The sequence below is a fragment of the Colletotrichum jinshuiense genome, chromosome 7, assembly GCF_051148585.1.
Source record: "Colletotrichum jinshuiense chromosome 7, complete sequence".
Classification (NCBI taxonomy): domain Eukaryota; kingdom Fungi; phylum Ascomycota; class Sordariomycetes; order Glomerellales; family Glomerellaceae; genus Colletotrichum; species Colletotrichum jinshuiense.
In genome coordinates this window covers 1,248,207-1,271,201 of record NC_139314.1, presented here as the reverse complement: position 1 = coordinate 1,271,201, position 22,995 = coordinate 1,248,207, and the positions used below count along the sequence as shown (strand labels likewise).

The window sequence follows — 22,995 nt, the reverse complement described above, 5'->3', positions numbered from 1 at the left end:
GTATCAAAAGTCCAACTGTCCTTACAACATGTAGCAAACGTTTATATGTTTCTGCCTTTGGGCGAGTGATGACATTAGAGTAGCACTCAAAATTATCCTGTTGATCTACGGCACAATGCATCCAACATTGCGCTAGTTCTAGTCTCGAAACTCGTAATGATAAAGAGTGCAATCATAAGAAAATAGTGAACTCCCAGTAATACCGATTTTCAATGTTAGAATATTGCACTTAACATTGAATAACGCAAGGTATCAGCCATAACTGGACAGAGAGTGAAACGAAAGTGTGATAACGAAGTCAATAGAAATTCGCAACTTGCAATGTATTGTAAATAATTACTGCCTCCACTTCCGTATCCTTCTATCTTTTGGTTATGGGGTTAGCTGAGCCCGACACAATCTTGACTTTATTTTACGTTATCGCAGTAACACTAATGCTCTAAAAGGATGGAGAAAACTAATCAATCACCAATAAACATGAGTTCTAAATAAGTCTAACGTAGGCTCTCTCGTTCCTTGCAACACAAGCACTTGACAAACTGGAACTAGCAGAGCTTGGAGACGGAGAGTCAACCCCACCAGGGCTCCAGTGTTCCCACAACCCCGAAGCATTGACCCTAAACCGATCAAATATTGGATTTCCTAGACGTTGTATAACACATAACATGGTCTGGTGGTGTAGTTGGTTATCACGTCAGTCTAACAACACGAGAGAGTCCTGCGACAATCTTGTCTGTTTCACTGAAGGTCTCCGGTTCAAGTCCGGGCTAGATCATTGGATGGGCGATTGGTTTAGTGGTATAATGACCGCTTAGCATGCGGTAGGTCCTGGGTTCGATTCCCAGATCGTCCACAAGAGCTAAATTGCTAGCTTATCTTTTGCGTTTTGCAACAACTTTAAGTTGGTTGTGTAAATCGTCTTTGTAAGTGCCGCCATATTGACCGGTTGCTAGTATGCCAGCTGTTTTGAGTATAAAGCAGAGTCATTTACGCCAATACGAGAAACTTAACAATGACTTATTAACGTTTGAGAGAAACAATTGTTGTGAGGAACATTGAAAGTTTGTTTCATGGACGAGTAAACGCCTGCCGAGCCATCTCAAGCAGCGGCGCAACTCATGAAGAACAGAAAGAGAAATAAAATCCGAGTGATTTCTCGTCCAATATTTGCTATAAAGAATTGCATTGAATGTCTAGCGACTTTGTATCCTTTGCGGATTTGCGTCTGAGACGTTAGTGAAGACACGGTTTGCTAATATTTACTGAATATCCTGCGGCGTAACCACAACCCAGTTCTTGTCCGCGGTGACAGACAGACCCTCTTTCTTCTGAGCAGCTGAGTTCTCCTCAATCATCTCATTCATTTGCTCCATGTAGCTGTCCTTACGGTTGATCCAGAGGTGAATGCCACCCTTGGCAACATCGACACCGTGGAAGATCATGGGCCCGTCACTGTCGGGGGTATCGCCACCAGCAAGAATGGGCTTCTTCCATTCATCAATGTAGGTGAGAATAGCCGCCCACTTGCCCTGCATCCAGGTCGCGGGGGTCCAGAGGAAAGGTGTCATGACAAGCCCCAGGTTGGCCTTCTCGTCGTATGTTCCTGCCTCAACCTGCTTTCGTGTCGTGGTAAGTTCGCCAGAGGTCAGGTTCTTCATGAGAAGAGTGACGCCGATAACATTCTCAGGCTTGACGTTGTAGCCGTACTTGGGGTCGGAGGCAACCATTCGGACGAGCTCCTCAGACGCGGCGGTAATGACGTACACCTCAATGCCATTCGCCATCAGCTTGTTGTACAGTTCGACCTGGCCGGTGAACACTTTGGGAGGGCTGACTTCGTAAGGAGTCACAACGTCGCCTTCGTAGTACGTTGTCGAGATGGTGCGGTTGAGCGACATGAGTTCGTCCACATAACCCTTGAGCTCGCTGAGGGGGAAGCCGCTGAAGATTTGTGCGGCCCACGGGTAGCAAATCATATCGTCAATGTCGCATAGACGCAGATAGTAGCTGTACAACGACTCCGTGTGGTTTGCCGTGTCCTTGAAGGGGATAAGCTTCAGTGTCGGGTCCATCGTGTCGCGGGTAAGGACACTCTTGCTCTCAAGGAACGGCAGCAGCGACTCCTCAAGATCAAAGCGGTAGCTAGTGTTGTCCATGTCAAAGACGGCATAGTTGCTCTGGTTGGCATTGGCTGCAATCATGGTGTTGAGAGCCTTTGCTGCCGCAGTAGGCCAGTGCTTCAGCTCGGGGCCGACCGTATGGTTGGAGGCATACACCGAAGGGGCGGCATTCGCGACGCCACGGGCAAGTGCCAGCCCGAGCGAGGCGATGATAGGGTTCATCGTGGTCTTCATGGTGTTGGCGGTGATGTTGAGCTATTAATTGATGGAAGCTGCCGCTAGCTGAAATGGACTAAACTTGGGGTATGATTGCCGGCAGAGACGAAGAACGGCCCGAGAGGAGTCGGGGAGTAACCCCCATTTACCAACGGCAGTCGGGCCGTTGCCGTCTTATAAACAATTACGTAGTGATTCGAGAGGCCTCGCTTTTCCAACAATGGGATTTCTCATTTCAGCTAATCATGGTCCCTCCTTTTCGCTTACGCTGCTCAGTCCAATAGATACTGGGGTCGCCAGGGCCGTACAAGTTTACGCAGGTGTTGGCGGTGCGGTGCGCGACGTCGTGTAACATCCACTTTGTGGAGCTTCCAATTTCCCCATCTTGATGTGGTAACATTTGTGACGATGCGCGGCATTATTGAAATGAGAGAGTGATAAGGTTTTCATCATTCAGTGGGGGTATCCTGACAAGCCAGACAACAACGACGAGTGTGCGATGTGCGATCATGACCTCGAAGCATCGTGGAGTTGAAGCGGATGAACCACTGCTCAGCCCTACGAGGTGCATGGTGTTTGACCACGAAAGTGCCAAGACAAACAGCATGCGTCACAAGGGTGCATATGAATTGTTATCAGATGCTCGGCAGGGGGTGGTCGCGAACTCGCATTAGAGCTCTGACCGGCTAGGTCGGATCTTCAGATAAGACAAGGAGCTTGGCGGACGTGATATGGATGGCCTTTCAGCAGTTATTCTGCGTATCAATTGATGTTGTTTTTACCATATCCATATCAATTGTGTAATTTTCTATCTGATGAAGTATTGAATAATATTTCGCGTGAAAGATGCAATGCCACGCGACATCATAGTCTTGCGTACCCCGAAAGAAGTAAAGTACATTCTCTTGAAGCCGGTAAACCACCCCCATTCAATCCTGGCTTCACGGAGATAACCATTATCTCCTCCCTAGTCAGCTTCCTGATAATTCAGAGAGGCTTGACTCAGATTGACTGGGGAACAGATTGAGGGACTACTTGCGGTAAGTGAGCATGCGACCGACAGTGCCAAGTTGAACAAACTTGGCATAGAGATGCTGACACAAGTTGGCTGTGAAATTGACTGCTTTAGAAAAAAAATCATATTCCCAGGATGAGAGGATGACGCCCGCACTTAAGGATTCAAAATTCGATACATGACGTTGATACAAATGGTCACTCTGTTTGGCTGAATGTCGACATCGGGCGTCGGGGGATCGCTCGGACGCAGTAACCCCGCCGAATCACCGCAACACCGCCCGATTGCCGCTCCAACTAGACAGCTTGCCCCGATGGTTTGGCCGGCGCACTCATTCACGGTGGATTTCGCCGCATCTCCGCTGCGTAGGTTACGACATATTGTCCCGAATGGCAGGCCGAGTGTTCCGTGTTTCATTCATCCTCGCAACATTCTCGTGCTTAGCATTGGCCAACCGCAGAAGAAACCAGTTTAAAAGGCTAGCCCTTGTGTCCGATATCAAACCATACCTATTACCGTAAGTTTCTGTCTTTACCAAATTATCTCTCAGCGTTTTGGTGTATCGCCAAATTTTAAGAGATATGGCGCACCCTACAAACCTTCGCCCAGCCCTTGCAGATGGTCTTCCACCTGCAAAAGACGTTGCCTATGCAGAGTCTGACAGCACTACAGAACTGAACGTTGATAGCGATACTAGCATCTCTGAGTCTGGGTACCAGTCTGCTCCTGGATTGAGACACAAGATGGGGCACTTCAGACCCATCAAAGAGCAGGTTGGTGGGCTATATGAAGAAAATATCACAGCGAAGATTTTCAGAACAGCCACCAATGCCCTGGTTAACAACGTGAGTTGATAGAGCCAACCAAAGCAGGACAACTTAGGGGGCCAGCTTTACTGACAGTAAGAAGGATCCTCCAACGGCATACCCAGAGTATGTGCTTCAAACAGGCCCAGAGGCAGGAAAATACATTCTGCGAGAAGCCTCTTTTTGGACTTGTGGCTTTTTCCCCGGCAACATATATTCTTTGATTGAAAGATTAGTCAAGTTTCCTCAGACCATGCCAGGTGGACAAGAAAAGGCAGCATTGCTATCGAAGCTGTGGTCGCTTGGTGCGATATGGTCAGAACCCCTTCATAAGACGGCGGAACGCACAGACACCCACGATATGTCGTTTATGATCCAGCCATCAATGAGAGTAAGATGGGAGATTGCTCAGGATAGGCAAGCCTTGGGTTCCATCGTCACAGCTGCTAAGGCTCTCTACACGCGTTACAACGCCACCGTCGGAGCAATTCGGTCTTGGGACGCCCTCACTCAACATGGAGTCACGATTACCAGCTTGACGGACGATTTCCTCGTCATCATCGACTCAATGTGCAACCTCGACCTGCTCTACTACGCTGCCTCGCACACTGGAGAGACATGCCTTTGGGATGCCGCTACGAAACACGCAAAGACGTTGATCGCATCAAATTTGCGGACAGAGAAGGATCCTAGAGGTCAAGTGAAAGGTCCTCTATACAGTACCATTCATGTCATTAATTTTGATCCAAAGAACGGCTCGATCAAAGATCGACTGACAGGTCAGGGATACGCCGCTGAATCGACATGGGCGAGAGGACAGGCCTGGGCCATCTTAGGCTACGCTCAAACTTTCTTGTGGACTGGAGAAAAGGAGTTCTTGGACGTGGCTCGTGGATTGGCAGAGTATTTCATTCTGAGGCTTGAAACTTCACCAAAATCTGTGGAATTCCCAGTCGAGGGCGAAAACCGGACGAAGGGTCGATATGTCCCGTTATGGGACTTTGATGCGCCCATTGAAGACGAAGCAAACCCTCTGCGGGATTCATCTGCCGGCATCATTGCCGCAAATGGCATGCTTGTCCTTTCTCAAGCTTTGGCAGGACAGGGTCTGAATGAGGACAGCGTCAGATTCCGCGACATGGCTATCAAAATTGTCAAGGATACTCTGGAATTCTCTTTGGCTGTCGAAAAGGCCAGGTTTGTTTTTGGAAACGAGATCTCGGCCACGGATGTGGAGGAGGGCAAGACCTTTGAGGCAATTCTGAAGAATGCAACTGCGAACCACAACACGCGGGACCACAAGCGCTACTGGGACCACGGCCTGGTTTATGGGGATTATTACCTGATCGAGTTTGGGAACAGACTGTTGAAGATGGGACTGGTATAGATAGACAGTACGAATGAGGGTATCATAGGTGAATTTAGAACCGCCAGCCACTCATTAGGAAGCTCCCCCTAAGCATTATTCCAATCGCGTGTTGTCGACTTGACCCCAACCGTTCACTGGCAGGGGTGCATGATCAGAGTTCGCCGTCTGTGCTGTGAACATCATGTCGTCGAAGCTAATGATCCTATCCATTTCCATAAATCTCTGGTCCATTAACATATGTGAGATGGCAGAGAGCTCATCAGGAGCATCCGAGTCCCTAGCTGCAAAGCCCGTCATCGGAATCGGAGACTCCATTGGTCCAACCATCGAGCCTTGCCGAAGTTGGCCTGATGATTGCTGGGCTGAGAAAATTGGCGGTGGTCTAGGATGCGATACAGACGCCGATTGATTGGGCGCGATCGGACTTGATCCTGGTGGAGGAGCCATTCTGTTTGAGCATTGGGCAAACAGAGCGTTTCCCTGTTGGTGACTAAAGGCAGGTGTTTGAGCAAAAGGGCTACATCCCTGGCCGCTAACACCGCTGGAGTACCCCAACACGTCTACGGTGAAATGAGGATCTGCCTCGCATTTGCGGTGCAACTCTCGTAACTGTGCGGCGTACTTGCCAGCGAGGCATTGGGCGTGCTTCTCTCTGAGAATGGAACCAACCCAGCGCTTCGCCATTTCCTCCATGCTTTCGACTAGGATCCAAAACTCGGGCGCAAGCTCGGCATCGTAGTACCGCCAATGAACTAGAGCGTTTCAGCGTGAGAACATTATTTATAAGCATGCCATAGACTTACCGAGAAGAACGCGAGCGCTTATAAAAATACAGAATGCGAACTGACTCGTTGTGGGGCTGTTTTCGGGCGTATATTTAAGGTATTTCTGTGTGATTGTTGTCGTCTCAACAGCGGCTTCCTGGCATGTCTCGGCACTGCAGAAACTAGGCAGCTTCACAATGTTGGACCAACGAGATTCCGGATATGCTATGCGTTGATGCAGGAGAATCATTGACGTGTTGTGGGTGACATGAGCCAAGGTGAGGTTTGGGTCCATGTTGATAAGTGCCGGTTGGCGTGAGATGTTAGAATCCTTCCATTTTTGGGGCAGGAACATCTTCCAGCTAAAGAAATCAGCGTCAGCTTTGGAAGAAGAAGCCTTGTATGATCACGTACTGTACTAGACGCAAGTCTAGCTCTTTGAACCTTGTGAGCCAGCTGCTGACTTCTTGTCTATCCTGAAAGTTGATCTTCTGCTGAAGGAAGTAGGTCGTGACTCTGCTAAGGGACTCGGTCGCTTCAATGCAATAAGCAAATGCTCCTACAGTTGTCATGTCAACCGTATTTGGTCCTTTGCGAGGGTTTGCAGTGACTGGTGTTTGCGGCGTGGCATCGGTCATTTGCTCTGGACTGGGATAGTGAACCGGCAAAAATGCAATGGAGTTACCCATTTTAGCTGCTGATCGATCCCAAATGCCGAAGTAGGGTGTAACGACAGATTCTTCTTTGTGCCAAAGACCACCATCTGCCGGGAGTCTACGATGGACATCATCAGACGTCAAACTTGTGTTCCACCTGCAATCGTCAGTTCCGGCCAAACTTGCTTTGGTAGGAATACAGTCCATGATCTTACCCAGTTGTGACGGAACAGAATCTACGCAAGTTAGCTTTAGTGACCCAGAATTGAACCAAGATAAATCTCACCTATCCAGGTTGAAAATATTCCAAAAAACTCGACGTCGCTCTTCCTCCTCGGTCCAATTCTGCGGTGAAGGGATCGACGGCAAAGGTTTCAAAAGCGGCTCTTTGTCTTGGTGGTCAGACTCGATAGTCAACTGGAGATACTCAACAGTTCTTGTAAGCGACCCTACAATTGACCAGGCCTTTGACGCATCACCATTTCCTATCTTGAAGATATTAGCGTCACGCAACGGTTCAGGAGCTGGGACATCCGGATTTCTTACATCGTTAAAAGCCAATATGACCAATGCCTGCAGGTTTTCTACAGAAAGGTGGTCCATCGCGTTGAGAATCACAATGTTTCTTGATCGTAATGTCCGCCGCTCTATTTCCGAGATTGAATGCCGCATTTCAGGATTATCAACAAATCGAAGGGCTGCGACTACCATGGCATGTAATACGACTACCAAACGCGGAAGCTGTTCTGGGTCATGCACCCGTCTCCTAAATTGGGTCTCGTGGAAGATTGGAATCCATGGTTGAATGACGTTGAAGTAAACGTTGATGATATCTTCCAAGAGATCTGGTGGTGGCAGACTCGTCGTAATGTTTTCCAAATCCTCTAAGGGGGATGCCAGATCAAGGTTAGGGTTACCACAGCTGTCAACCCTTCGCCGCTTCCTTGGCTGGTTGTGTGGATGCGACACAATCTCTAGACCGTCGATAGTGTGCCGTCTCGACGAACTGGAGGTGGTTGGAGAGAAAACAGCGTGGTCAACTACGCCATCGGGTGTGGCAACTTGTGACCCCAACCTAGTTTTCGAATTGAGTTTATGTAGCTCGCGTGCCAACAATGACAAAATGCCGACAACATTATGGGATTCTACTGATATATTGTTCGACTCGGTGTGATCTTTTGAACTTGCAAAGTTCGCTTCTCCGTGAGATCTTTGCAACAGAGCATTCTCCAGAACCTCTGCATAGTTGTCAGCACTTGGCTAAACCCGCAATCCATCAATGCAACTCACCCACTCGGCGGTTCAAACTCTCAACCGCTCCAGGCTTGATACCTGGCTTGTTCTTCTTTAGGTCATAGACACAGGGTGAGTCTAACCAATCAGCATCCTCACTTCCATGGTGAGACATGTAGAAGCTCTGTACAATGTGTACGTACCTAATCGCTTGCAGTGTGAGCAGATTGGTTGGTCGCGCGAGCACCGAAGCTTGCGCCGCCGACAACCTTGGCACGAGGGAATATCGCTTTCTGACGACCCATCTAAGGGTTGGGAACTCAATGCCGACGCCGACGTGGCCATATCCATGACCTAGAAGGATCACCGCGCAGCGGGTTCGCGACAGCAGCGGCAGGAGGGGGTCCGGTAAGCCGGTGGCTTGAGCTGGCCGGGTGCTAGGGACAAGAATTGGAAAGCAACCTAGCGCGCGCCGCACGTCTGTTCTGCGTGTGCTTCAGTCGGTTGCGTGTGAATTGTCGGCCTTGGAATCGTGCGACGTGACGATGCAAGAGGGGGGGCAAAGAGGATTTGCGTGTTTATGAAGTGGGAAGTTGGGGGCGGTTGTGGGGAGGAGTGTCCGGGGATCCTTCGGTTCGAAATGGCCGAGGGAAGATGATTAACTCTGAGATCATCTCACCTTGTTTGTCCTTCCCGCTACCCCCAGAGAGACGCGAAGAGGTTCCCCGCATTCTGGGCGTGACGGGACAGGGGGTGAAAGCAAGGAGTGGACAATTTGGTGGAACGAGGTTGGTGCGGAGAAACTGGAGAGAGACAGGGGCTCGACGCGAAAGGCACTCCGGTGCCCTTTGAGCCGATGCCCGGCGCCACCCAAGGGCTTGTCATCATAATACTGCCGCCCGTCTAAGAATTCGAGTAGAGGGGAATTTGGCTTTTACAGGGGGGTTCTCGTGAGCACCACACCATGACCAAGGCAACATCAGATAAAAAGATGTGAAAAGTCGTGTTTTGAACTCGAACTGTCGGCTCTTTGACCCTGAATTCATTTCTTTGAGGAGTGCTTAGACAACAGCTGGTTCACATCACCAAACGAAGACGGTTTAGTCGAAAATGGCGACCGCCGCACCCCAAACAGTCGCGGAGGAGAGCCCTGGACCCGAACACGCGGCTACAGGGCATCCCATTGTCAAGAATGCGGCCGTTCCAGCAGTTGCAGCGTCGACGGTGATGGAGGAGGCCGGCGCAACTGAGAACGAACCACCAAAAAGATCGCTTTGGATTGCGTGGCTTTATATGTTCGACTGGTATCCTTCGCATTTATCGAAGAAAGAAAAGAAATTCTTGAGGAAACTTGACGCCTTCCTGCTTACCTTTACATCGCTGGCTTTCTTCTTGAAGTGGCTTGATTCTTCCAATATCAACAACGCATACGTTTCGGGGATGAAAGAAGAGTTGAAGTTGTTTGGAAATGAGTAAGATGCATACAGAAGTAATTTAATGAGTAATGAACAATTGACTAACAGTTCTTTCTAACTTGCAGATACTCCATGTTCCAAACCTTCTACAATATCGGTTACATTATCTGCCAAGTCCCGGCGATGCTACTCCTCTCACGGCCAAAATATTCGAGGTATTTCTTACCGACGATGGAGGTTCTCTGGAGCATCCTTACTTTCGCGCAATGCAAGCTCCAAAATGCTACTCAAATTTATGGCACTCGCTTTCTTCTCGGTGTCCTCGAGACACCCGTGGCTTCTGGCTCTCTATTCATCTTGTCCTCATGGTACAAACCCGAAGAGCTTTTCAAGCGTGCAGGCTTGTGGTATGTGTAAGTAGCTGCCAGGTCACATGGGTTTTAAAACAAATACATGTATATCGGCTTACACAAGCAATCAGATCCAACAACATCGGCGTCATGTTCGGCGGATATCTACAAGCGGCAGCGTACACAAACCTCAACGGCGTGCACGGTATGTCTGGATGGAGATGGCTTTTTATTATCGACGGTAGCATCAGCCTGCCCATTGGAATTCTGGGATACTTCATCTTCCCCGGCATGCCCACCAGCGGAAAGCCATGGTGGCTGACCCAGGAAGAGCACGAAATGGGCCAGAGGAGAATGAGAGATGAAGGCGTAGAGGAACCCAAGAAGATCACTACACAGATGCTAAGACGCCTTTTCTGTCATTGGCACTGGTATGTTGGTGTTCTTGCCTACGTTCTCTTCCTCTCAGGAGCGTATCCTCACGGCCAGATGGGTCTCTGGCTCAAGTACCAGGCCGACAAGTATGGAACCTACACCGTGCCGCAGATTAACACTATCCCCACTGGAGCTCAGGGTGTTTCGGTAATTGCGGCGATTTTGGCGACATCTTTGTGCATGGTTTATCCTACCTGGGCTATCTTCCAGGTTGTCATGGTCATTTTCATGTTTGCAAATATCTGCCAGATGATTTGGTTCATTCCACACAGCCTGCACTTTACCGCGTACTACCTCTTTGGCGTAAGTGCTGCGGTCACCCCAATTCTAGTGCCGACAGTCAACTATTGGTTGAAGGATTCGGCAGAAGCGCGAGCGTTTTGCACGGGCAGTATGTTGGTAAGTTCTAAGGTGCTTCAGAACCCCAACAATCGAATGTATGCTAAATTCAACGCAGACTCTTGGTTTCGCAATCTCCTCATTCTATCCACTTGTCACATTTCCTGTCATCGAAGCTCCACGCTGGAGGAAGGGTTATATTGTCAACTTTTTCTTCATTCTAGGATGCTGGTCTGTTCTCTCTTTGGGATTTTTCCTATTCCACAAGCAAGAAAAGCGCCAGAAACAAAGAGCACTTGACGAAGAGCACTTGAAAGGCAGCGATGTCAAGCATGTCGACTAGACAAATTGAACATTTAGCTCAAATATAATCCTGCACTAGTAATTTCTCATCGTATCATCATCTACCAGGTTTTGGTATCCGACTAAATGATGTGCGGGCGGTGGGTTTCCCGGCGATTGTGCCGGCGTCCGATGCAAATGCAGTTTCTGTGGAACCAATGCTCTTCATACTAGTACAATAAGACCTGGGGGTGATACTCTTTTCCTGACCAAGACATCTACCAAACTGCGACTATCTTCAATATGCCACCTCTACCAGGATTCTCCGATAATCCCCTCCGGACCCGATCCGATCTAATTCAAGCCACGCTTGCTCTCCTCCGTCCTCTGTTGCCTCACTTCTCGCCGTTCAAGGGTCGAATTAGGGTCCCGGTGTCTTCGGCAACCCACTTTGACGAAACGGCTGCCCAACTTGAGGGCTTCGCCCGTCCATTGTGGGCCGTTGGAGCATTACTTTTGGGGGCTGATTCAACCTCGGACCCTGACTTGGCGAATTCAATCAATAACGTAGTTCAGCCATGGATCGATGGCTTTGTCGCTGGAACTGACCCCGAACATTCCGAATATTGGGGGAAGATCAACAACACGGACCAGCGTATGGTCGAGGCCGAGATTGTGGCCTTTGCACTTCTTTCTGCCCCCGACCGGTTCTATAAGCCCTTGAGTCTAAGGTCTAAGCAAAACATCACGAATTGGCTCCAGACGCTCAACGGAATGGAGATGCCCAAGAACAATTGGCGCTGGTTTAGAGTCTTCGGGAACCTTGCTCTATCGAAAGTCTGCGGTATACCCTTCGAAGAAATTCGTGAAGAGATCAACTCAGACTTGGAGCTCTTGGATACCTTTTACCGCTTGGACGGTTGGTCAGCTGATGGGCCATGGCAAACTGTAGAACAGAGACAGGCCGAGTTCAAGGAGTATGAAAAAAGTGGAAGACGCGACGCCATAGGGATTGGGCGACAGGCAGACTACTACTCTGGAAGCTTCGCAATTCAGTTCAGTCAACTACTCTACTCACGATTCGCGGCCGATATCGATCCTCAAAGAGCTGAGATTTACCGTCAAAGAGCTAGGGACTTTGGGTCTACTTTTTGGAAATATTTTGATGCAGATGGTATGTTTGATTGATGGCAGTTTCCGATTGAGGAAGCTCATTAACACAGGTTAGGTGCTGCTATCCCTTTTGGCCGGTCGTTGACATACCGGTTTGCCTGCGGCGGTTACTTCGCTGCCTTAGCTTTTGCGCAGGTTCCCGATTTGCCAGGTCCTCTTGAATCCCCCGGGGCCGTGAAGGGGTTTTTATTAAGGCATCTGAGATGGTGGGCAAAACATTCTGAGGACATATTCCATTCGGACGGCACCCTGAACATTGGATGGTTGTACCCGTAAGTTTACGTCAATGCACCTGCTAGGTAATTACTGTATAAATGAAGGAGGCTGACCCATGAACCAGGAATATGTACTTGAGCGAAGACTACAACTCCCCACAATCACCGTACTGGTGTCTCAAGACTCTAATTGCCGTCGGTCTCTCCGAGAACGACGCGTTCTGGACTGCAGACGAGCTTCCCTATCCACAACGCAATCAAGAAGATTCAAGCGCTCTTGTCCCAGCCCCGCAGCAAATAGTCTGCAATCATGTCGCCAGCAACCACCATTTTCTTTTATCCCCAGGCCAGTTTGTCGCATGGCCCATGAAAGCCAATCAAGCAAAATACTGCAAATTTGCCTACTCCTCTGCCTTTGCATTCTCTGTACCCACGGGTCCATTGATTCAGCAAATCGCACCTGACAACACCCTTGCTCTGAGCCGGGACGGTGGAGAGACATGGGCTGTCAAGTGGAAATCCGACGAAGTTCGCTTTTCGAATGCTTTTTTAAAAGGAAAATCGGGCACCGAAGAGATACAGATGGCAAGTGTGAACTGGTACCCCTGGGGTGATCATTTCGTGGGCGTGGACACCACACTGATTCCGCCAACAAATCGGTGGCCGGACTGGCACGTTCGGGTTCATCGTATCAAACTGCATGCCAAATTGCAAACTTTGCACTCCGTTGAAGGTGGTTTCGCCATTTCCGGTCGCAAACAGTCTAACGGCATGCCTCTGCCCGTCCTTCGGGACATCCCACGAGACTCGAGGCTCGGCTTGACAGAGGCTGTAATTCAGAATGAGCGGTCTGTCTTAATCCTGTCCTCTGCTGGCGCTAGTGGCTTGGTTACAATGAGTTTGGATGATTCTCAAACAGCATCAGAATCTTACGCCATGAAACCAGATTCTAATACCAATTTAGCCTGCCCCAGGACCTTGATCCCGGTCACGTCCCACGCCATAGTTGGGGGCTTGAAATCTGGACGGGAGATTATTCTTGTCGAATCCGTCTTTGCCATTTCTGCGACAGCGAACAATGGATGGGCCGAGACGGGCAGGAATCTGGCAGAGCGATGGATGGATAACCCTGTCGTGCAGCTTGAATCTGGCCGATTAACATTCAGAGATGCCGACGTAGTATTAGTTGATGTTACTGGCAAACCCATAGCGTTATAAGGGATACATTGGGCGAAGAAGCATTATAAATGATAACTCCAAACCCTAGTTCAGTCAAACAAAGCTTGGAACTGGGAAGCTAGAAGTTTCCTGGGTCAATTTAAACGTGCGTGGAGGACCAGCGTAAAGACACTAGCAAGCAACACATAATACCAATGGCCCTACTTTCAAACTCGTCTGACGCGCCCCTAAGGTCATAAGCTCCAAAGATGACTGATACATTTGATCAGGTCTGATCAGCTTGATTAGGTTACTGTAACGCTCAAAATAATTCCTTACAATCCAGTCATGTAATATGTGACATTATCAGCCTTCCATACCCATGATGTTTATCGTGATCGATGATGCCCCTTCTCTACACTCTCTTGATAACTTATCTTGGCCTCGTGGCTAGTGAGTGTGGCTGCACAGCCACGTTTTGAGTCATCCTTGTACGTAGTCTTCGCGATACCTCTCATAGTCCTTAGCAATGCACAAATGTAATCTTGATGACGTGAGATTGATTTGCATCAATACTGCGCCCCTGCCAGCCATTTTCTGTCGAGCCGGTTTCCCGTTCGATCCTTGTTAGCACGTTGGAAAGGTGGGTTTCTCTTCTGGCCACCTTTGCTTCCTCGCCATTACCCTTGTTTACAACGGCGAGGACAGATACTTTTCAACGACCATCCAATACAAAACAGCACACTGTGACATATTTAAAAGAGCCAGATTGTCTGAGTGTGATCGTCACATCGTATCAGAAATTTATCAGTAAGACACTGCTTAACGCGCTACCAAACATTTGTTCATCAATACCTTGTATCCCATTGCCTAATTTCGCCCACCATGTCATTCACCATATCAGGTGTTACCTATGATGACGCCCCTGGCGTTGCTAAGAACAATATGACGGCCTTTTACCAAACCGACCCGCACTGGCGGGCCCTTTGGAAATCCACTCCTCTCGAAGAAATCATTGAGGGGACGGCGGCCCGCTTACCTCACGCATTTTCGGGTGAACGTGAGAAGAAGCGACACATGAAAGCTGTCGAAAATGGCAGTGGCAGAGTTGTCGGATACGCGCGATGGATTCTGCCCGACAACGACGGCCGCATTAGCTGGCCCGAGGCTCTGGTTCGCGAGCCCACCCAAGACGAAGCTGATAAGTTCAAGACTGCGTTCGAGGCCAACATAAAGGACGGCATCCTCCCTGGCATAGACAGGCAACTGCAAACTGCCCTTGGCGCCCCACTTGAGAAGGCTGAAATTGCTGCAATGCAAGCCCAAGAAGGCCCCTTTTTAGGTTAGAACCCGTGCTCCGTTTAATCGTCTGGTGTCAACTAACGTAAATTAGTCCTTGATTACTTGGCGGTGCATCCGGATCATAGACGCAAGGGCATCGCTTCGGCTCTGGTGAAACGGGGCTTAGAACAAGCGGATACAGTTGGTATCAAAGTCTGGGTAATGGCCACAATGACCGGGCTGCCCATGTACGAGAAGCTCGGTTTCGAACTCATTGGAACCGTGGAAACAAGTGTCACTGAGTTCGGGATTGAAGAGCCTCACAGGAAGGCATTCCTCATGAAGCGATGAGAGAATGGATCCGAATTGGGGACGCTTTTCAAGCATTAATCAATGATTGAGTAGTACCAATGCTGAGTTATAATAAAAAGATGTTGTGTATGTATGCTTCAACAATGCTAACCCTTCCAACGCCAATTTGTTGCCTTGATCCTGAAACCAAAAAGAAAGAGAAAACCCAAATGCTCACAATCTTGCGCCAAAGACACTAGTAATTCTCGCTTGATTCCGGTGTGTGCTTTCGTTAATAAGTATAACGAAAATCAGAAAAGTGAGTTTCCTAGGTAGACAGATATAAGCGACGTGCATACCATCTTGGGACCACCCCGGGACCGAATTGAGTATCGATTTACTTACATCTGATGCTTCAAGCTCAACCTCACCACGCTCAGCCTTTGCATTCCAGTAGTGGAAGTAAAAGCTCAAGCCAATCACAATGACGATGTTAAGGACGGCACAGCCTAAACAAGTGCTCAGTCCCGGAAGATAGCGCGGCTTGTCCTGGCTCCTACTCAGCAATTAGCAAGGTTTGTGCCTTTTCCCCAGATAACTCCAATATCAAAATTCAGGTTAGAGATAGCCACAACTCGTTCCAAAAAGTGAATAAAGTACAATGATTGGATGCACTTGCCTAAAAACAAGAGAGCCTGCAATTCCGCCGATGCCGCCGACTCCCACCACAAGGGCACTGCAAAATGCACGTTTCCACTGCCCTCGGATGTTGTTGGCCTGGTATGCCATAGTCGCGGGTATCGCACTGGTCGCCCCTGCTGTAGTGAGAAAGACACCAACATAGCGCACCGCAACATCACCGTGAAAGCCAATCAGACATGTTCCGACAACAGAGAGGATCATATCTCCGATGATGATGGGTCCCCGCAGCATATAACGGTCTCCCAACCAACCGGTGGCATACATGATTATGGCAGAAAAGATGTATGGCGGTGCGGTCATGATCTGTGCCTGCCCTGTACTGAAGCCCATGTTGTCTTTGAGAATGATTGGGAGGAAGAATGAAAGAGCTGTTGAACCAAAACAATTAGACCAAAACTCCGAATGCATCAATAAAAAAGAGGCTCTCTTAGAAAGACATACCGAAATTGACAAGGGCGTTGTTGAAGAAAATGATAGACAGCGCCCAAACTTTGATATCTGCACCACCTCGCAGAAATTTCTTTATACTGAAGACAGGCAACTTCGCGTCACCACGATCGGCTTGAACCCTTGAAATGACCCAAGCGGTTTCGCTCTCGGAAAGGAATTTCCAGGTCGGTTTTTGAGCATCTGGGAATCCCACTAAGAGAAAGTACCCCAATACTCCAATAATGCAAGTGATGATACCTTCAAAGATGAAGATCCACGACCAACCATTCAAGTTGGCAGTACCACCAAGGCGAGTGAGCTGTGATTACCAGTCAGCCACTCAAATAATATCTGATTGGTAGGTAACAATCAAAGGTTTCTGATCTTTTGATGTCAGGGTCAAGGTACTCACACCAAATGCCAGAATACCCGCGAATGCCGATGCAAAGCACACTATGATGTAAAACACAGAGTATCGTTTTCCTACTTCATCTGTATTTTCTTAGTATTTGATCTCCTTAGCGAGAATACTCTCAAGTTTCCGACTTACAACGGGTATACCAGGTGCTCAAAAGGTATACGCAACTGGGGAAGAACCCAGCATCTAGAGCCCCGAGTATGACTCTAAGAGCAACCATTTGGCCCCAGTGAGAAAGAAATCCCATGCCAATGACGATTCCGCCGCAAAGCATTGTAATGCCTGTAAAGTACGCTCGTGGCCCAAGCGCCCGGGCAAGAATGGTTGAGATTGGCTGAAATGTGATGTAAGTTGTGAAGAAAACCAGGCTCACGATTGACTGTGTATTAATATCATCAGCAATCATTGTAGTCATCCACAAAGAAGGGTCCTGGTTAAATTGGGAATCAAAGACTTACATATCGGTTGCCAACAAGGTCCAGATTCTTTATCATTCCTGCAACGGCAGCAGACGGAAGGTTTGATCGATCAATGACGGAGAAACAATAAAGAAGTCCAACGGTAGTAACAAGACGAATATCAACTCGTCTCATAATTCTTTTCTGTTCCTCCAACGAAAACTGATCTGGATTCGTCGTTGTGTCCATATTGTCAGCAAACACAGAGCTGCTACGGTCACGCGCGAGCGTTTGTTTCTTCGATGGGTCCATATTGGTTGTTTCGGTTCTGGCTGTTTCAAGTTCGAGGGGGCTGGCTGAGACTTGAAAGTTGTCGGGTTTGAATTGAACACTAAAATTGGGCGGATTGAAGCTGATTTATTGTCCAGCTACTAGGTTGCAACGGCTTGATATTTGATCTTATCCAGAAGCGAGACCCTTCATCTTCCGTCTGCTGTCGCTCGTCGGAGTCTAGTGTTCGTTACTCACCGTGGCGATGCTGTCGTGTGGTTTACTAAGATACATGAACGACGACTTGGTCTTGGTGGGCGACGAATCATCGTGGGAATTGAACACGAGATAAGCGACAATGGAGCGCTCAAATTGGTGTTCTTGGCCCTGAGCGGGCCTCTGGGACAAAAAATTGTGTTCGGTCTTCCCACTTTCCGAGGCTAAGGTGCTTAGCTCCCCCGCAACCCTAGTAAGCCAGCCTTTTGAGCGTTCTGAAAATAGAGGAGTTGGTTGAGATGAAGCGGGATTCCCTCCGCATGCATTGTCTCGCAGCCTTCCTCCGGCTGAGCATGGAGGCATGGAGGGAGGGAGGACATGTGCCTTACTGTACACACATGTTTTATCGTAGCTGAAAGTTTGATGTTGCATGGGTTATGGCCGGTATTGCTCAAAATAACAAGTCAACATTCACTTACCAGCTATGGTCGTCTGGTGATACTGCAAATCATTAGCTCATCCAAGGAGCGATGTAGACTTTGAAGGATTTGGTTGTGGAGACTGGTCAGTAAATGCTTAGACAATCACAGTAAGCAATGAGTGGGGAGCATGCCCTTGTCAACGTGCTATCTGTCTCGGTGTGATTAATTTCGGTCGGGATTTGAGAATAAACCATGGCAAAACCCGAGAACACGGAATTCGGCTATTGAGATCGACGATGAAGACAAGAAGCTGGGGGGAACTGCACCCGTTTACACGTGGGTGTTGGCCGATTGACCAGTGGCATTCATCTTTGCTGAACCCCCAACTGACCTCCCAAATATGCAGATCTCATCCTGTCTGTCGGACTTCCATACATCTGTAAGGCTGTGGCAGTGTTCGCCGTCGATCATCGCATTTGTCGCCATGTGTCCTTCAAGTCGCTCGCAAATCAAAGTAGAGCTACTAATCCAGAGGGTACCATTTAGGGCTATTCATGCACATTATAGGCGGACAGGGGTTGACACGCATCTCAGCTCCGAGAATGACACTCTCGGCCCCCAAACATCATTACGAGCCGCTTCTTTGTCTTTTCTTCCCGCTGATTCGTCGGTATTGAAAACAAATATGGTAAGCAACTCTCGTCTTTCCAAAATTAGGACAGAGATCGCCTTATTCTCCGCAGACGTATCCTGCCAAGACACTTCACCCGCACGAAATGGGTTTATTTGATGGCCAGACTCCTGGGAAGCTGCGGGACCGCCGCCCTGGGTCAGAGGCGGGCGGGCCAAATTAGCGCTAAAAACGCAGGGTTTGCTCTCCCTTACTCTTTAAATATCTCACCCACAGCCTGGCCTGGGCTGTACACATGGCGCTATTGCAATTGACGATATTCATATTTCTGCCACTATTTATCGGTGGCTGAACGACTGGATGCAGATGCAGACTCTCAGCTTCTTGGTGGCTACAGTGTGCAGACAGCCTCCGCCGAACTCGGCCGCAGTTTTGGAATAGGCTGTTGGTTCATATGAATGTCTCAACATGTGTCACCGGACACAAATCCCGGAATCCTTTGCAAATTGCGTAGCGATTTGGTCGACATCATTATCCATCTTGTAGGTGGTTGGTTACCTTGTCTGCTACTGCCTCTGGCAGCCCACAAACGATCAGAACCTCAATAACCCCAATGCTTCTCCGATTTTAGTTAATGATGATACCTTCACCTAGGCAAAGAACCAATAGTGACACTAGGGCGCCAAAAAGCTTAAAAGCACCATTTGACAGCTATCATTTATTGTCAGTTTTGCTCAGACTATGCAAAGGTCAATGGAGAGGATTGATAAATATGATAAACTCAAAGCTTATTGCTTATTATATACAAACGGTAGCAATATTAGATTCAAGTGGACTCTTATGCATATTCTTATCTTTCAAAGCTAAATAGATTCTGGTTGCTGTAGAAAATGGATAAGAACGTAGAGAATGCGTTTGGTACGTGTTACTCTCACGAGTTGCGATTGACAAGAAAGCAAATCCAGTTGCAAATCCATGGTGCAAAAAGAGAGTAATTCAAATCCCCTCCCCATTCACCCACTTAGTTGACCATTATACTATTGTTGTGTCGTTCCCCTTTCTTTAGTCTTGCCTCCCCACCTCATTATTCAAAGATATGACCTGCCTTGTAGGTGCCGTCCAGCACTCACCTACTGGTAAGTCTATATCCAGTGAGGCTGAGAGCGAACTATTCAAAACAACAACCTGCCACCACACCCGAGACGAAACATGATTACTCTCCGAGCAGTCGTTTGGCTGACTCAAGTTGATCGGCTCGTTGCCCCATAATTATGCAGGGTTGTATTGAAGCTCGACTCGCCCTCGAGACGAGGGTGCGGGGTAATAGTAATACCAGGCTGGACAGGAAGCTGGCTTCGATAGCTAGGAAAACCTGCCAAAATACCAACACAAACAAGACCAGCGTCTTGCTGAGTATAATCAGCAGGCAAAAGCCCGGCATATGAGGAGATGCAGTTTGCTGGACAAATTTTTTCATAGTTTAATCCCCTCTCAAGATGGCGCTACCAAGCTGGCGCCTGCTACAGGGCAAGACAGCCTGCATTACGGGCGGCACAACGGGAATCGGCCGGGCAATAACACTCGAATACCTGAGACAAGGCGCTAACGTCGCCGTCAACCACCTAGGTCTCCCTCGGGATGAGATACACAGACTCAGCCTGACTAAAGAAGCTGAAGAACTTCGCAACAATGCCGCAACAGAAACTACGGCAGGCGAGCTGATTGAACTAGCCGGCGACGTGACGGACCCAAATACCGGCAAAGCCCTTGTAAATGCAGCGGTCAAGAAATGGGGCGGACTCGACATTTTTGTTGCGAATGCTGGAATATTCCAAGCAGCTGAGTTTCTCACGTATGCCCACAGACTCACGCCTCCCTCGTTGCTTACAACACGAACTGACCCGGGCTTAGACTTGAGAAGGAAGTCTTTGATAGGACGATGCAGGTCAATGTGAATGGTGCATTTTATTCGTGCCAGGCCGCAGCCAACCAGATGGTGATACAAGGCCGAGGAGGATCAATTATTGGGATCTCTTCGATCAGCGCTCTAGTCGGCGGGGGCTTGCAAACTCATTACACACCGACAAAAGCTGCTGTTCTATCAATGATTCAGTCAATGGCAGTTGCGCTAGCAAAGCACAGAATCAGATGCAACGCTCTGCTTCCAGGAACCATCCACACGCAATTGGCCGAGGACGACATGCAGAATGAACAGAAACGCAAGTATCTTGAGCAGCGTATCCCAATGGGCATTGGCAAACCACAGGACCTGGCTGGACCGGCGGTCTTTTTGGCCTGTGAGCAGCTTAGTGGGTTCATGACGGGATCTCAAGTATTGGTCGACGGGGGCATGTTTGTAAACTTGCAGTAGAACCAAAACCTGTCTCAAGGTTGTAAGAAATGTGATCAATTTCTTCAATTTACCAAATTGATGGTATCAGCAGAATACTCTCTAGCAAAGCGTCAATGTTCAATTAAACTTCTGTCTCGGCCCAGTCAAGTCCGATGCTTGGTCGTCCTGGGTGGCCAGGTTCTCCGTGCCGATCTTCAAATTGTGGGGTATCAGCATGTTACCCCGCGCCGGGAGGATTGAGCTCATGAGCCCAGATTTCCCCCGGCCATTTACAACTGCGCGCACTTTCGGGAGCAAAACTACCACAACCTCCATTACCACCGACCAAGGTCCCCTCATCATACCTTGTTCTCACCGCTTAACGCTGTTGTTTTTATAGCCTGTGGTCTTGTAATGTTATCGCCGTATCACATAGCTGGACACACAAGATTTTGTGCCTGAGATGGGGACCGACGTGGAGGAACCGCAACGCTACTTTACTCGAGGTAGAAGCACACGTGGCCGCGGTCTGAGAAACACAACAGGATGGTGATTTTATCTCCCTGTATCTTCGTGCAATGCTACGTTTACCTCGTTCAGACATATTTTGCTAATAAAGTTGTTATTATAACTGCAGTGTAACGTGCCGTCGTCGTCATGTAAAATGCGACGAGAAGAAACCTGTTTGTGGTGGCTGCGAAAGGACCAAACACACCTGCAATTATGCTCCAAGACGTCCACCGAACAGAAAACGATCCGGTCCTGTAACTGTGAGCACTCAAGATAACCGTGATCCGGTCAATTTTCCCCCGCCATCCACTCGGCCGGAACAAGAATCGTATACAGCTCGATCACCATGCCCCCACGACGTTGCGCAAGCTCCCTGGTCGGCTACTTCTATCGCAGAGCAGCGTTCTCCGACTACAGCTAGAGGAGCCACTGTCCTAGAGTCCGAATATGTAGATTCCGGGATTTCGCCAAGCATGAACGCTCACGCCAACGAAGTGACGGTCATTCAAAATGAATCTCCATGTGAGGATGTAACTGATGCCTTCTGTACTGGCATCACAACTCATGCCTCAGTGCAAACATCTAGTTCCTTTGGTGCTAGTCTCGAAAACGCTACGGCAATATGGGTAGATTTGCTACTCCAGGACGCGGCTATGCAAGAGTTTGAATTCTCAAGTATCAATTTGGAACCCGAAGGGGTCGTCCTCCTTAGCAATTCGGCCATACAGTCACCTGCTATTGGGAGAATTCCACAGAAGAAATCCGGAGAACCATTATCACCGGCTCCGTGTACATCGAACCCTTATTTACAAGAGAGGGTGCCTGACTTGAGCGATTACCAGCAGATTGAGAAACAAACCTGGAGTCTGGCGACACCACTGCATATTCTACCTGATGAACATGTGGTCTTCCGAAACTTTGTGGAGCACATTAGTCAATGGGCAAGTGCATATAGTCATTCTGGTCATACAATAACTGACAGTATTCCCCAACTAGATGGACTTATTCGAGCCCAGAAACCCATTTGGAACAATTGTTCCTCAGCTTGCTGTACACGATCCTATTCACTCTATAAGACCATCGTGCTAACAGGTCTTGCTGTCTGGTTTAGATGCACAATGTGGGGCTCATGAACGCAATTCTTGCACTTTCGTCCCGTAATCTTTCACTGAGCATAAATGCCAACGAAAGGAATGCTCGGTACTGTAACGATGCACTGAGATACTATCATAAAACTCTTCACTATATTCAGGACGCTATGCAGTACGACACTTACAAGACGAGCCTTGAGCTCCTCGCGACTAGCTCGATTGTCTCAGCATACGAGATGTTGGACGGTTCCCGCCAGGATTGGGAAAGACATTTAAAAGGAGTTTTCTGGATTCAACGCTCCCAGGTGATACACGGCGATTCTATGGGGCTGAAACAGGCCGTATGGTGGGCTTGGCTCTGCCAGGACGTTTGGGCTGCTTTCCGAGAGAAGCGGCGCCCTCTTACTTTTTGGCAACCATTAAGAACGTTGGACGAGATCGACCCCTATGAGATCGCT

The 22,995-nt window shown here is 48.7% G+C and overlaps 6 protein-coding genes across 6 annotated transcripts; 4 read left to right on the top strand and 2 right to left on the bottom strand.

Annotated features, from left to right (window-relative positions):
• Nucleotides 1-1,259: 1,259 nt before the first annotated feature.
• Nucleotides 1,260-2,354, bottom strand: EsH8_VII_000311 (uncharacterized protein; the record flags this gene model as incomplete). The annotated part of the gene is made up of 1 exon (XM_083270444.1): nucleotides 1,260-2,354. One exon carries the CDS (start codon nucleotides 2,352-2,354, stop codon nucleotides 1,260-1,262), a length of 1,095 nt encoding a protein of 364 aa, XP_083128001.1.
• A 2,164-nt stretch (nucleotides 2,355-4,518) lies between these two features.
• Nucleotides 4,519-5,544, top strand: EsH8_VII_000310 (Six-hairpin glycosidase-like protein; the record flags this gene model as incomplete). Its single annotated transcript, XM_083270443.1, has 1 exon — nucleotides 4,519-5,544. One exon carries the CDS (start codon nucleotides 4,519-4,521, stop codon nucleotides 5,542-5,544), a length of 1,026 nt encoding a protein of 341 aa, XP_083128000.1.
• Nucleotides 5,545-5,619: 75 nt separating this feature from the next.
• Nucleotides 5,620-7,549, bottom strand: EsH8_VII_000309 (fungal specific transcription factor domain-containing protein; the record flags this gene model as incomplete). Its single annotated transcript, XM_083270442.1, has 6 exons — nucleotides 5,620-6,278; nucleotides 6,330-6,652; nucleotides 6,705-7,064; nucleotides 7,162-7,182; nucleotides 7,233-7,435; nucleotides 7,493-7,549. 6 exons carry the CDS (start codon nucleotides 7,547-7,549, stop codon nucleotides 5,620-5,622), a joined length of 1,623 nt encoding a protein of 540 aa, XP_083127999.1.
• A 1,740-nt stretch (nucleotides 7,550-9,289) lies between these two features.
• Nucleotides 9,290-11,061, top strand: EsH8_VII_000308 (uncharacterized protein; the record flags this gene model as incomplete). The annotated part of the gene is made up of 4 exons (XM_083270441.1): nucleotides 9,290-9,651; nucleotides 9,720-10,007; nucleotides 10,076-10,778; nucleotides 10,837-11,061. 4 exons carry the CDS (start codon nucleotides 9,290-9,292, stop codon nucleotides 11,059-11,061), a joined length of 1,578 nt encoding a protein of 525 aa, XP_083127998.1.
• A 242-nt stretch (nucleotides 11,062-11,303) lies between these two features.
• Nucleotides 11,304-14,893, top strand: EsH8_VII_000307 (DUF2264 domain-containing protein; the record flags this gene model as incomplete). The annotated part of the gene is made up of 4 exons (XM_083270440.1): nucleotides 11,304-12,174; nucleotides 12,325-12,445; nucleotides 12,514-12,998; nucleotides 14,451-14,893. The coding sequence occupies 4 exons, from the start codon at nucleotides 11,304-11,306 to the stop codon at nucleotides 14,891-14,893; spliced, it is 1,920 nt and encodes a 639-aa protein (XP_083127997.1).
• A 5,207-nt stretch (nucleotides 14,894-20,100) lies between these two features.
• Nucleotides 20,101-20,975, top strand: EsH8_VII_000306 (SDR family NAD(P)-dependent oxidoreductase; the record flags this gene model as incomplete). The annotated part of the gene is made up of 2 exons (XM_083270439.1): nucleotides 20,101-20,456; nucleotides 20,516-20,975. 2 exons carry the CDS (start codon nucleotides 20,101-20,103, stop codon nucleotides 20,973-20,975), a joined length of 816 nt encoding a protein of 271 aa, XP_083127996.1.
• Between the last annotated feature and the right edge of the window lie 2,020 nt (nucleotides 20,976-22,995).